Here is a 14884-nt window from a genome sequence, read left to right on the forward strand (position 1 = left end):
GCATTACAGACAGTTTCCCCGGGCAAAAATCTTGACTCATTCTACAGGGAAACGGAAATAAACATGTTGGCGGATAAGCTCATATAATGTTCCAACCGATATGTATGAATTATATATGTGCATAAATATGATGCAATTGTACATTTGGCGGCCTTTGTACCAGCAATGTGTTCAGTTTTAAAAACAAGACATGAATTATTTTAAACTTCGAGGCAATTCACAAAGTCCATGTTGAAGAAAGGACCAAACCAAGACTTTCTACTTTGGCAAAACAATCTCCACCTTGAGGTCCATTTAGTAACTGGAGCTTTTGATCTGATCACATGATCTCAATTACTAATCCTTGTGCCATTTAAAAAAAATATTAATTCTCAGAAAAAAAAAACTGAATCCAACAATTCTCATGACGGCTGATCAGACGCTATCTGTCTGACGATCATGCGATGTGACTGAAAGCTCCAGAACTGCAACTAAATTGACTTTGAGGTGAGACTGTTTCTGCTGTTTCGATGGTCGAGTGTGAGCTACGAGCAAAAGTCGTTTATTTTCTCCTATTTTCTTCCACGATATCCTACATAGCTTGCACCTTATATAGTCGGTATATTACTTATTCATTCTGGTATTTGAGTTGATTTTTGAAGGTGATATTAAATAGATGGAGATTTCCGTTGCGACACTAGGTGGCAGTCTCATTCCACAGCTGCCCTCTGGACTTTACACTGCCGTATAAATCCAGTTCAAGAGGGCCCCATTTAATTTCAGACATACTTGTGCATAAATCAGCAAACTGCGATCCACACAGTTTGTTGTTTCTGCACTTACTGATTAAGTTAACCAGAGTGGAACTTTTATGTTGAAAAATAACCCAAATTTACATAAATGCTGCTGTAAATTGAGTCCAACAGAAACCAGACTAAAAAAATACAAATGCCCAGATACTTTATTCCACGGCCGCTCACTTTCCTGCGAGTAGAGATTGGAAGTTGTGATAAAGAACATGTGAATCATGAGGCAGCATTTACAGTACTGAGAGTATGAAATGGACATGTGTTGACTCGTCAGCCCACGTCTAATCTTGGCCTGACCTTTACTTCCCCTCTTTGACCTTAAGCTGCAGAGCAGAGGCCAAGCCTGGCATTCCCACAGGGTTGTGGTAGTTCAGTTATGCCCGGACCTCTGGACCGCAGCCATAAAACACACCAGCGCTGTCCTGTTTAGGTGCAGATCTACACTTCTGTTAAGCCTGCTGCAAAATGTTAGAACAGGACCACATGATCTGCTGAAGTGAAAAACCATATGTTACTGAATGTCATGTTTGGTCCAGTTCGATATGTTAATGTGTCATGCTCTGCTGTTATGACAGCATGCTATGCCCTGGGTAAGGTTTCAGTTATCTTCCTGGACTGCCCGTTGGTGAGGCCTCAGTATGCAGCCAGGGGGATATTTCAAAAAGATTGAATTTGAGTGGCCTTCTAGTTTATACAGACATTGTCTTTATTGTAATTTAAAATTGCACATCGTCGTCTGGAGTGCTTTCTTTTCAAATGCCAACTCTGTGACATGACGAAAGAGTCCAGACAAACTCTGACATGCCCAGGCCTTGTCATATTCTTCTGTGGGCAACGAATAGAAGTGAAGACATTTAATTTTGCAGCAGAAGACACATTACCAACACCTTAACAGCAGCACTTTTATTCAGATTCTATTTGTTGCTTCTAAATAACCCGACATGGACTCTAACAGTCTGAAGATGCATCCTCTGCAGATGTGTAATGATCACGTGTTTATGTCGAGTAACCAAGACTCAACTTGTGACTCCTGGGGAGGAGATGGGGAGGCAGAGAATGATCAGTCGCTACAGACCGTCTGAAAGTGAAGGGTCATGGTCTTTGGACAGTAAATGTCACAGTCGGGAAGACAGAGATTTGATCCCTCGTGTGACTGTATTTACTGAGAAGGTCAGTGAGGGATCTCTCTCTTTTTTCAGTCCACTATCTGAGGAGATTAATATCTGAGTATCTATATCCAGACCTCTCAAAGTAATGGTGGAAACACACGAGCGCCTTAATGATACTGTATCTTCTGCAGAAATGATGTCAATCTGAGCAGAACTTTTCAGATCTCCTACAAGTAGCAGAAATGAGATGAAGAGAAAGAAGCTTCTGGGATATTTCACTCACATGAAGTCAAGTTGCAGAGGCCCAGCTTGCATGTCTCTGTGCAGGCTGACGACCTTCACGTTCACAGGGGGCGGGGCTAAGAGCAGTGACCTTTAAGGGGGCGTGGCTTTCAAGTCTGGTCAATGATAAATATCACCGCTCAACTTTGTTCTTCCCCACTCACACCCGGAGTCACAAGACAGACAGAGGCATCTCACAAACGGTAAAAAAATAAATCTAAAGTAACTAAATGATTTGAGACAGAGGGGTTCAGGAACCTGCAGAGCCTCAGCAACAGGACTTGATTTCGATCACCTGGGGACAATCAGCTTGGGCTTGATGGGACCTCATTTTCAACTAAATGTGGTCATAAAGCTCAAGCTAATTAACTTGCCTTTATACTCTTGTTTTAAATGTGATTATTGTTGCTTTTGAGGATGTAAAATGACTCTTCAGTGGACATTTGTTTGTTTATACGCCTGCTGGGAAGGTTCAGCAACTGCAGATTTACATTGACATTTACTTGGACTGTGGTCGCATATCTTATCAGTGGAATAATTTAGCATAAACTCTTTATTTCAATGCACAATCTTAGTGCTGTCCATCAAGTGAAAGCTAATATATGGCACCATACATGTTGCTTCATTAATATTTAACAGGCTGCATTAATATACTATCTTCTCATTTCTCCTTTCAGAGGACTAGGACAACCCAGGAAACATGGTGAAAGTTGGTATCAATGGGTAAGGGCTCGTTTTCATTCACTCGCATGACATAATTATTCAAATCAACACACACTTATAAGGCAAGTCTGTGAGCTCGCTGCACCTCCAGCTTCCAATGCCACACCTCTCATCTGTGTACATCGGGAGCATTTAGGGGATTTAGTGCAATTGCTGCCTTGTTTACATTTTTAAGATGCACCACCTGTGCTTCTTAAAGCTTCTTTGTTTGCATAATAAAAAATATTTGTATGGTTAATTTCTGACACCATACAGCAGCTGAAGGAGAAAATGTTTAGTAATGGAGGACATGCACCAACAGTCACCTGGCTGATCTCATGTTTTTCTTGGTCTCTGAACTTTGCCCCCTGAGCAGATAACGTAGTGGGCAGTGGCTTCGACGTGGGGGTCATTCAAATAGTTTTTCTGCTGTCTGAAGCAAGTAGAAAGGGTCCATTACTTAAATGTTATTGAACACGCATAATGTGACGTTAAAGTCCTCCCTATCTGTTTAATTATCTCTCCGCCCCTCGTCCTCCCCCCCAGTGTCTGAGGACAGAGTGTGCCAGGAATTTGGACCTGCGGTTAAAAAGTAACTCGGCCGCTGATCAAACAGTGCATTGCCATCACCAGGATTTGCACATTAGAGGCTAATTTCGACTTTAGCCCCCAGCGAGGAGAGTAAAAGCTGGGCAGCTCCCTCTGCCCCTCCTCCTGAACCCTGCCCTTTCTTTGTCAGTGGGTTCAGGTCTCCTGGGGACTATTTGAACCCCACACAAAGGAAAAAAGCTACAACACTAATGTGAAATAGGCCATGCTTAGGTTGAAGTGAATGTCAAAAACCTAATTTTGCATATTCATGACTATCGGACTTGATTATTTCAAACTCGTACCTTCTCTGCAATTGTGGGACGTGACAAGGCTCACATCACCCAGTGACTTTAGTCAGAGTTGCATGGTATCACACCACCATCTAGAGGCCAGACTAAGAAACAACACTGTTCACTTTTCAGATTTGGCCGCATCGGTCGCCTGGTGACCCGTGCTGGTTTCACCTCCAAGGTGGTGGAGATTGTGGCCATCAATGACCCTTTCATCGACCTGGAATACATGGTAAGTGAAGGAGATTGCTTGAAATATAAGACATCAGGATTAGGGGTTTGAAATCAGCACTGGCCTTCTGCCACGCGCTTGTAAACTTCGTGAAACTCTGAACTTTAGGTTATGGTTGCACTGGCTAGATTAAATATGTAGTCCAAAACATGCTTTGCATCTTTTATAACTTATATAATCTCTTCTGCTTTTGTCAGCTGTCTGTAGTGTGGTGTAAACTGTCTCTTCTTCTTCTTCACATTTCCTCTTTTAGGTCTACATGTTCAAGTATGACTCCACCCACGGCCGCTTCAAGGGTGAGGTCAAAATTGAGGGCGACAAGCTGGTCATCGATGGACATAAAATCACCGTTTTCCACGAGTATGTTCACTAATCAGGCTTTTAATATAGAAAGCATTTCAGTTTAATTAGTTTCACACATTGCAAAAGAGAAGAACTGAATTTATTAACTTCTTTTCTGTCTCTTTCTTCAGGAGAGACCCCGCTAACATCAAATGGGGGGATGCTGGTGCCCAGTATGTGGTTGAGTCCACTGGTGTGTTCACCACCATTGAGAAGGCCTCTGTACGTATCTCAATCCCCCCCTAAACTCTTGAATGCAAAAAAAAATAAAGTGTCGTGCAATTTGCCAAAAAGGACATCAATTAAATGCTCTTTCAAAACTCACTGCAGGCTCACTTGAAGGGCGGTGCCAAGAGAGTCATCATCTCTGCACCCAGCGCTGATGCTCCCATGTTCGTCATGGGTGTCAACCATGAGAAGTACGACAAGTCCCTCAAGGTCGTCAGGTAAGAACCAGAAAGCATCTCACAGACCGTTTGGTCGTCTTTGGATATTTAAGTGCTTTGAAAATTGGAATTTAGTTTTTAAGCTGAAAGTGTGCAATACTGAGTGTTTCGCTTATGGTATATCTCATGTGTAAAAGATTTGTCATTAAAAAATGTAAATTTGAACTTTATTTAAAAAATAAAAAAAACTCAGATAACTGATGCTGTTACTTTCGGCTCCCTAGCAACGCTTCCTGCACAACCAACTGCCTGGCCCCCCTGGCCAAGGTCATCAATGACAACTTTGTCATCGTTGAGGGCCTGATGGTGAGGATTAAAACACTGAACAATCTGGCAGAGGGATAACACCAGATTATAAACGCACCAACATGACATTACAAAGTTCCGGGGGGGTTTAGCCATATTTAATCCTCCTCCTCCTCTGTGTCTTTGTCCATTAGAGCACAGTTCATGCCATGACTGCCACCCAGAAGACTGTGGACGGTCCTTCTGGTAAGCTGTGGAGGGACGGCCGTGGTGCTAGTCAGAACATCATCCCCGCCTCTACTGGTGCTGCCAAAGCCGTCGGCAAGGTCATCCCCGAGCTCAACGGGTCAGCGGGAGAAACTTTATCGCATCATCATACGTTATTGTATGTTACTTGCACTGAATCCAGTGGATTTAGTTTATGACCTTGTACGTTTTGTATTTTACAGCAAGCTCACCGGCATGGCCTTCCGTGTCCCCACCCCCAACGTGTCCGTGGTTGACCTGACAGTCCGTCTGGAGAAACCCGTGAGTGACCGCAAACGAGAAGCATTCATAACATTTAACAGAAGTCAATTTCACTTTAAGTCGGGTGATTAGTTTTTCTTACCAACGAGAAATGTATTTATTCTAGTCAGAATTGTCTCCCGTGTAGACTACAGTGCTCATGGTAATGAGTCGATCTCAAGTACTGTAAAATGTGTATTAATCCATGATTGACTGTAATAATACTTTCACTTATCTTTTATTTTACATCCATGAATGAATGAATGAATGAATCTGGCATTTCATCCAAACTAGAATTAATGCACCAGAAATCACGAGTTTTGCTTTGTCATCTTGTATATTCACAACCTTATTTATTTAAATGTGCATCTTCAGTAGAAACCAACCGGCTCAGCATTTACAGACGGGTAGTCGGAGAGTATTTAGATTTATCATGGATTTTCGTCTTTTCATGGAATTTGTAGACAAAAAATTGGAAGACTTGTCCTTTTAAAAAAATAAATATAGTAAGTATTCGTATAATGATAATGATGGTAATACATTTAACAGGCCAAATATGAAGACATCAAGAAAGTTGTGAAGGCTGCATCTGAAGGACCCATGAAGGGCATTCTGGGATACACAGAACACCAGGTATGTGCGCGTCTCTATTATAACGGATCTTTTAAACCGTTTTGTCGTTTAGTGCTTTTTGCTAACGTGGTGTCCTCCTCTTCGCTCTCCTGCAGGTCGTCTCCACAGACTTCAACGGTGACTGCCACTCCTCCATCTTTGATGCTGGCGCTGGCATCGCCCTCAACGACCACTTTGTCAAGTTGGTTTCATGGTAAGCCTTCAGCGTGGATTACTTTCATGTCCTGATGTCTCTTTTCAGGGATTCATATTGACTCTATTTTTATTTTTTTCTTGCTTCTTCATCAGGTACGACAACGAGTTCGCATACAGCATCCGTGTCTGCGACCTGATGGCCCACATGGCTACCAAGGAGTAAAACAACCAGCCAATTGCTCGTCACTGCACTATGCCACATTCTCCTGATACCAGAGTTATACAAACACACTCGGTTATCTACGACTTTGGCTGGTGCCTTCAAATAGTCGACCCACACCAGATGCCGGAGGAAAGGTCCCACAGAGAGCAAACGAAAAAGATTTCAATTGGTGACCAATTACTTTTTTGTATTTGTGAAGTTCCCTGTTCTGTTCTTGTGTGAGATGGAGTATTCGTCTGTCTGTAGTGTTGAAGTACTGCAGGCAGTAGTGGAATAAATTCCTGTTTGTGAGAATCACGCCCTCCTTTTGTCTTTTGTCACTGCACAGACGTATCTATATTAAAAACTGCTCCACTGGGATAAACGCTGGTCTCGGCAGATGGATTCTTATGAAGGTCATTCACTTTAGCAAACCCTGAGAAGCGGTGTCTCTACATGCGTCTCGTTATTTTCCTCCTCTGGGAATACACTGACGGCCCTTAGTCTCTTCTCAACATTTTTATTATTTTCCCCCTCTGACACCCTTTAATGCTGTTCAATATCTGCTTCATCTGGGAGGGTACTGTTGCCTGGCTAACACAAAGCCCATTGTAATGGTTCAATATGAGGCTTTTATGAATAATCCCTGCAGATAATGTGATCTTGCCAAATGGCAAAGTATGGAAAATTCATTTTACAACTTATTGCAGTTTTAGTCATTGATCTGTCCGTATCAGCCTGGCTCACTGGGAGCGCCTAAAGAATAAGACAAAAGCTCCACTGATTTAAAAAAACGATTAAGGATTTATTGGTTATATAACGCTGCATGCACACATATGGGACAAATGCTTTATAAGAAGGACATGAAGTGTAGTGCTGGTTTCAAGTCAAATAAAATTAATGGTCACCAAAGTTCACTTTGAACAAAACCCCATTTATTTACATATATCAGTATTTTGTCACAGGTTTACCATTCCTTTAATATTCAAAATTTACAGAAAAATGTACATTTCATTGAGATTCTAATGTTATCAAAATTATTCACACGGATGAAATGGATTTAGTAGATAGCCGGAGAGGAGATACAAGCAGTGTACAAAATCTCTCTCCCTCTCTCTCCCCCCCCCCCTCCCTCTCTCTCTCTCCCCTTCTCCCTCTCTCTCCCTCCCCCCCTCCCTCTCTCCCTCCTGTTGCTGATCATTTCGTCTAAACCAGATTGTCAACAGCAAATTGTCTCTCCAGAAAATGCCACATGGATTTACAGACAGAGGGTTCCGATTAAGATTGAATAAAATTTAAAAAAAAAGACGATCTCTGCTATAAAGTCCAGCTGAGAGACAACAGGAAGGGACTGAGAAGCAGACAAGAGGACGGTAAGATGCTTATTAATTCATTGTGATGTTTTCCTGCAGGTGTGTGTTTGAATGTGTGCATCTTGGACAGAGAGAGGGAGTAACAAACAAAAGAGTTAAGAAAAAACATTTTGGGAGAATTTTGATTATTTCAAGAAATCCCATTTTTGTTGTCTTGCTGTGACTGTGTTCATTCAGCTTTTGGCCCTTTGACACTCATGACACTCAGCTGACTGCCTGCTGGATAAATATACAATTCCTGGAGGGTCAAACGATGGAGAAGAAAGGACTTGGTTTTTCCCTGAAACCTTTGTTTATTATAATGACTCATTTATTTATTTTAAGTAACAGGATGCTTAAGTAACAGGTGTTCTTTTACAACAACGCTTTCCCCGTGATACTCCTGAACCATTAACAATCAATGGAAACGATGAAATATTCGAAGAAATGTCCGATTTTCACAATAAAGCTGCAAATTGTGTCGCCATCAGAGAAGATCTGTCTGCCATTTGTGTCACGATGACATCACAATATCACCTCGATCTGTATTCATTTACATTTACCTTAATCTTCTTTGTAATTGTCCACACCATTTAGTAATGTATAATGCTTTGTCCAAACACTTCTCAAGGAATCTAGTTAATATAGACTCAGGAGAGGAGAGAGAAATGTTTTTTTCTGACATGCACTGTGTGACAGCATCTGTAATATGAATAATACTTTGAAACTTAAAGCTCTGGATTGCAAAATATCCTGCTGTCTCTCACCCACTCCTGTTTTACACTCCCGTTGTTCTCTTAAGCTGGAGGTTTGAAATGAGCTTATTTTTGTCTGCACAGTAAGAGCAGATTAAAATTGATTGAAAATCTTGCTGAGATCAGAATATAGTCACCAGTATACTAATGCCTGTGCTGCGCAGCATCTCCCCCCTAATGAGAAAACGTTACTTCCACATGCTCTAATTCCACGTTAATTCCACATACTGGTGTCACAGTATTTTAAATTATTCTCTGTTTTTGTGCAATCAGTGGCTCTTTGAGGCTCCAGGTGCTGCTTCTCCTCTCTGTATACTGCTGTGGGTCAGTGCAACACCAATGGGAGAGAATGGCTCACAGAGGGGTTCCTGGTTTGTCCCCTCGTCCATCCACCCACTGTTCGTCTCCCAGCTGTCCCCCTCTGGAGACTTGGCCGTCGCGGTCTTCCTTACCTTCACAGGTCGGCATGGTTTAAGTCACTTTTTTTTTGGAGTCACAGGCACTTTTATCATCATGTCAATTTCAGGCTCATTTTTGTGAGAAGTTATCCACTCTTGTTTTGAAGACAAGTGACCTTCAAACATGCTGAAATTGATCCAAAAATACTCAAATATATGTAAATATATCATTCCAGATTCCACATAAAGTGATGACAAGTTTTGTAAGTTATTATTAATCATCGTAACTTATTTGTCTCTTTGTATTACTATAAATATATTATACAGTAGCTCCAATGAAATGGTGCAACAAGCAAACACAGGATATACCTCAGATTGAGTGGAAGATAAATTATTTATCTTCAAACCTAACCCTCAAAGGGACATTATCATTGAGAAATTTGTTTTTAAGTCTGAGTTGCATACTGTCAAAAAAGTATCAAAATATGACAATGCGTTGTTGGATTTCAAAGTTTATATGTCCTGTGTGACTGATTTTCTTGGGATGGGGATTTTCAGTATTCAACAAAAAAGACCAAACACCCGACATTACCTCATTAAAACAGACAGTTCAGGCCGTCTAAGAACAAAACACTACAAAATACTCTTCGCCTCTTCATTGCTTGGCTTGCACAACAAATCAATGAAGCTACAGACAAACAAATAAACTCTGCTCGCTCAGACAAATGTTTTAATTTGTCTGGGTTGATTGGTTTTCTGTGGAGCAGGGTGAGTATTCAGGTGAATGCTGAGCTGAGTTGCTGAGTGCGTGTTGAAGAGAGGAACGCAGACGAATAACTGTGCATTGATCCACTCTGGCAATCTCTGGTCTAGCTCACTACATGTAATCATACACAACTGGTATTTTAAGGATTGAAAAAGCTAAGTTAAAGCCGCTTCTTCCTTCTTTTCCTCACTATTACTCTTTCTACAGTTGTCACATCGGTGCTGGGCAATGGCGCGGCGTTATTAGTCTACTGCAGAAGACGAAAGAAGCTCAGACCTCCAGAGCTCATGATCATCAACCTGGCCCTCTGCGATTTTGGTTTCAGCCTCTTGGGAGGGCCATTTTTCATCACTTCCAGGTACAGAACTTTGTTATCAACTAATAAGAAGCCAGGCTTGAATCCAGGGTGATGACACTGTGATTATAATACAACAGCAGCCATTAGTCAGAGACAGATGGTGATGATCTATTAAGCGGAGAGACTTAAGCTTTTCTCTGCCTCTTTCAGCCTGTGTCATGCCTGGGTGTTTGGGGAGATAGGGTGCCTTTGGTACGGCATTCAGGGCTTTGTGTTTGGCATCGGCTCTCTGCTCACCACCTGTCTCATCTCTCTGGACCGTTGCCTGAAGATCTGCTGCTTAAGATACGGCAAGTCTGAGATCGTAATGTACCATCCACTCAGGCATGCCTGCACTCTAAATCCATCTGACTCTTCCTGAATAAATTGGTTTATTTAAAATGCCTTGCCACACAGGCTTTTACACAAACCTTACTTACACAATATACGTATTATAGTCTCTGCACAAGACCCTTTCTTTCCTCTAAAAATGTATTGATTCAGTGTTTTCGATTTAAAAGTCATTGATTGATAATCGCTAAGGTGAGAGTAAAGGTCAATTAAATCTGCTGTTTCAAGATAGTAAAGTGAAATGTCGAGAACTCCAATGAGGTTAAGTGCACATAAATTGTCACACTAAGTTCTTTAAGTGGTTTAATGCTTCTTGGCTCTAGGTCAATGGATTGAGAGACGGCATGTGTATATGTCCATAGTGCTGGTGTGGGTTTACACATTGTTCTGGGCCTTGCTGCCTGCTTTTGGCTTTGGAAGTTATGGACCAGAACCGTATGGGACCAGCTGCACCATCAACTGGTAATCTCTAATTGAATTTACAGTGCTGCTCAATACTCTATTGTTTACTTACACAAAAGTCGGCAGATGTCTGTGTATTCTCAGATTTCTTCAAGTATTTGCTGACAAACATGCGAGTGATAACCAGTCTGCCTGTCTAACTATTTCAAGGTGGAGCATGAGGTCATCTCTAATCGACAGAATCTATATTTTCCTCATCCTGATATTATGCTTTGGATTTCCTACACTCACCATTGTCGCTTCATATTTGGCCATCCTTCAGACGGTGAGGACAAGTTGCTTCATGACAGAAAATGGAGGGTTTGGGAGCTGTGTGTATATAATGTCATTATTTTGTTCAGATGTATTAGTCACTTGTTCAAAGCCACAGTGTGTAGAATATCAAAATTGCAACTCTGGCACCTTCTAGTGCGAGTATTGAAAAAAGACACTGTGACAGACAGCAATGTATGCACAGTACCACCACCTCCTCTCGGATACAGGGGAATACCAAATGAAAAGGCCCTATTGATCCAGATGCTCAGGGCCCTCAAAGGCCCTGAATTCATTGTGTGTCCGGTTTGTAGTAATTTATGAATAACAAGGTCTCTTGGGGAAACGGGTGCAACGTTAAGCCTCATGGAGTTCAGCACGTAAGTTATTTTCTGTTTGACAAGTTAAATTGGGTACATCTAATAAGCAATATGTGGAAGCTACAAAGGAATAACGGCCTGTGGGTGCTCTATCCAAACGAATCACAGTAAAGGCAAACTGTATCTAGTGTAAATAGACAATAGTTAACATATGTGTAAATGCAAATGTACTTGTATATAAAGTCCTGAAAGGCCCCGTCCCAATCTGAGTGCCTTGAATTCACATTTCACATTCCATCAAAAGACAAACAAGAGAGACACAGCAGCCAATCAGGACGAGGAACCCCACAGACTTGGCAGCATACCGTACATGTTAACAGACTTACAGCGCAGGAAGCAACAAAACACATTTAAAATATGCTATAATTTCAATTCGGAACTCTTCACATACTGTAATGGCTTTAATATATATGTGAGAGTTTTTATATGTTGACTTTTTCAGTGCTTGTGAATTGTGGCATAAATGCAAATAACAGCATTAACTGTTGCTTCTGTTTTCAGGTCTACAGATCTAATCGCACTCTGGCGTCTATACCGTCCTCCTCTGTCAGGCACACTGGCAAAGACCTGAGACTTACAAAGGTAAACCATATGAGGATTGTTTTCAGATTCATTAATGAACATCCTGCAGGGAAAATAAAGCCATATGTTTGTTTCAGATAGCTGCTGTGGTGTGCACCACCTTCCTCCTGGCCTGGATGCCCTATGCTGCTGTGTCTCTGTTCTCTGCACTCATTCCCAGAGATGATCAAGAGGCATCTTTACAGACTGTGGTGGAGGAGTCGACTGATATGGCCTCGAGCTCTCCAAGTGCTCCAAAGATCCTTGATATCCCCTCGTTGCTCAACTGGACCACTACAGAATATTACAGACAAATCTACACCCATCCCGAGAACAAGTGGAGCAATGTGAACAACAATAATTCAGCCTCCATCAACGGCCTGAGCGACGCCACGTTCAGGTCCACCCTGTACAAAGAAGCTGAACCAATGATCGAGAGCCCCCAGCCGCTCTCCTCTCTCCCACCTGTAGGCACCTTGATCCCTGTTCTGTTTGCCAAGTCCCACTGCATGATCAACCCTTTAATATACCAGATCATGAACAGGGAGTTCAGGGATGACATCTACGCGATGGTGTGTGGCAAAGAGAAGGCAGAGAGGAGGCGAATGCAGGGGAGGAAGGAAAGTTCAACTGAAAGTAAGGAACATGAGTAAACTTAAACTACTGGCACCTGTTTCTTGGAAAAATAGTACGTTAAGGTTCTTGCCACACAGGCCATATTGTTATTGTGTTTTTTTTGTATCTTCTCTTTAAGGGAGCATCAGCCTCTCCTACTGCCAGAGCTGGAAGAGGAGAAGGAGCCCTGTCTGTGGAAAGAAAAAACAGAAATCTGAAGAAACAGAAGAACCGGGGGAACGGGAATGGAGGACGAACAGACTCCTGAGCAGATGAGATGTGGGGGGCTAATGCATTTGGACACTCAAGGCTGCACAGAGAGACACTGCAGCATCGGTGGACAAAAGACAAGGAGAGATCTGAGGGGTCCACATTCAGATTAATATAAGATAGATAGATAGATAGATAGAATCCCCCGTAAAACTGCAATTTGTACATTTTTACACTTTTCCTTGACCTCGATAGAAAACGTCATGGGGTCAAGGAAAGATGTGAAGGAGTTAGGAAAAGACAATCCAACTACACTTTCACTAAACTCCGTAATTATGATCCGATGGGAAATGTCACTAACATAGGTCTGCCATGGCGAAACTACAACGAAGAAGGAATACAGAAATCGCAACGACAGCATTACTCCATGGAATTCATTGTATTAAAGCATTCAGGCTATTTAAAAAGCTCCTTCAGTGAGAGGCTGCTTCCCTCGTGTGAAGGAGAGGAACCGTAGCTCCTTCCTTCCTTCCTGCTGCTGTCACACTTAACACTCAACACTGCTTCAGTAGAAACTGACAATTCACTTATGCAATGTCAATGAAACTGTTCAATATCAGTATTTCCTTTGTGCAATAATGTAGATTCAAATGTTCGGTTATATTTAGCTTTTTAACAGTTTAAGAATTTATAGGCCTAGCTTTTACTGATGCTTCTTGTTATTCAGAATGACAATTTGTTCATTGACAGTTTGCTATATTTACTGTTCCTTTTATTTCGTATTCCTTGTTTTTTTTAAACTTATTTGTTACATGTTCAAAGTAAATGAATACATATAAAATTAAATGAAAGGATTGTCACTGTCTATTCATATTCATCAACATAAATCCCATTAGTTTATGACTGTATGAAAATAATTGGTAAACAGGTGCAAGATAGGCACATCGTTTGTTTTCATGGACGGCCGAAAGGTGTGTCACTCTAAATGTTGCCGCTACAAGGAATTGTGAGTTGGCATTATCTTCTATCCTTTGGCAAAGGAAGCTCCAATGTATCCTATGCTCGAGGAGCTAAGAAAAGAAGCATTGAAGCACCTTTCCTTAGCGAATGTTAAGGAAAGGTGCTTGAGAACGAGTATGCTAAGTATGCTATACGAGTATGCTAAGGAAAGGCCAAATCCCAGGCCCACTCCCTGTCCCCCTAAGGCCATAACCCCTGAACCCTCAGGGACTTACGGACGTCACCTGGTAAATGTTTGAGTATGAGAGACTGTATAGGCACTGAAGTGGTGTGAATATGAATGGGACAGCACTTTGCTGCATCATATCACGTTACCATTATGTGCAATTGTGGGTATTTATTTGAACTTTTTACTCTGAGTAAAACAGACTTTGCAGGAGCGTCTCAAAGTCTGTGAGGGCTGTCTCGTAGACCTTTTGAGCCCTTTGTGAACCCTTTCCGTAAGTCTGCATTTCTGCAGACTTTGCCCAAGGGAATTACCCACAATTCATAGCAACGAGACGTTCAACACGGGGTTACCACTGGAAGCATGAAGACGCTAAAAAGGTCAACCAAAAGGACAGCACATGGGTGTTCAGAATGGCAAATGACATTTATTTATAAACATTGAGAATTAAAGATGGAACATAAAAACACATGAAATCAGAGGAATGGAAACTTATGTTACACAGATTTATTGATCCAACATTTCATTTAGTCATTGAAGCTGTTTTGAAAAACACAAGTAAATAGATTATTTGAAATGACCTCATCATGTGAGGAAAGAGCCTGGAAGACGTTCAAATTAGGGAGTAATCTTATCATGGCGGCCACTTAGATACTTTCGGTCCATTTCACTCAGTTAGGAACCTTCCTAAGCAAAATGGCCTTTCTGACTGTAGCCATATTGTGTTTGTAATGTAATCAAATTACCATAACAA

General features: G+C 41.6%; 2 protein-coding genes across 2 annotated transcripts; both read left to right on the top strand.

Moving 5' to 3' along the window:
• Positions 1–2342: 2342 nt before the first annotated feature.
• Positions 2343–6824, top strand: gapdh (glyceraldehyde-3-phosphate dehydrogenase). The gene is made up of 12 exons (XM_076109482.1): positions 2343–2382; positions 2857–2902; positions 3895–3994; positions 4248–4354; positions 4468–4558; positions 4667–4782; positions 5007–5088; positions 5223–5374; positions 5478–5556; positions 6085–6168; positions 6264–6361; positions 6457–6824. The coding sequence occupies exons 2-12, from the start codon at positions 2880–2882 to the stop codon at positions 6524–6526; spliced, it is 1002 nt and encodes a 333-aa protein (XP_075965597.1). The 5' UTR covers positions 2343–2382; positions 2857–2879; the 3' UTR covers positions 6527–6824.
• A 2127-nt stretch (positions 6825–8951) lies between these two features.
• On the top strand, positions 8952–13010 carry opn9 (opsin 9). Its single transcript, XM_076109693.1, has 8 exons — positions 8952–9072; positions 9984–10134; positions 10285–10424; positions 10788–10926; positions 11077–11191; positions 12060–12140; positions 12218–12755; positions 12874–13010. Exons 1-8 carry the CDS (start codon positions 8952–8954, stop codon positions 13008–13010), a joined length of 1422 nt encoding a protein of 473 aa, XP_075965808.1.
• The last annotated feature ends 1874 nt before the right edge of the window (positions 13011–14884 follow it).

The sequence above is a fragment of the Anarhichas minor genome, unplaced genomic scaffold (genome assembly GCF_050575085.1).
Source record: "Anarhichas minor isolate MPS153535 unplaced genomic scaffold, ASM5057508v1 ptg000041l, whole genome shotgun sequence".
Taxonomy (NCBI): Eukaryota; Metazoa; Chordata; class Actinopteri; order Perciformes; family Anarhichadidae; genus Anarhichas; species Anarhichas minor.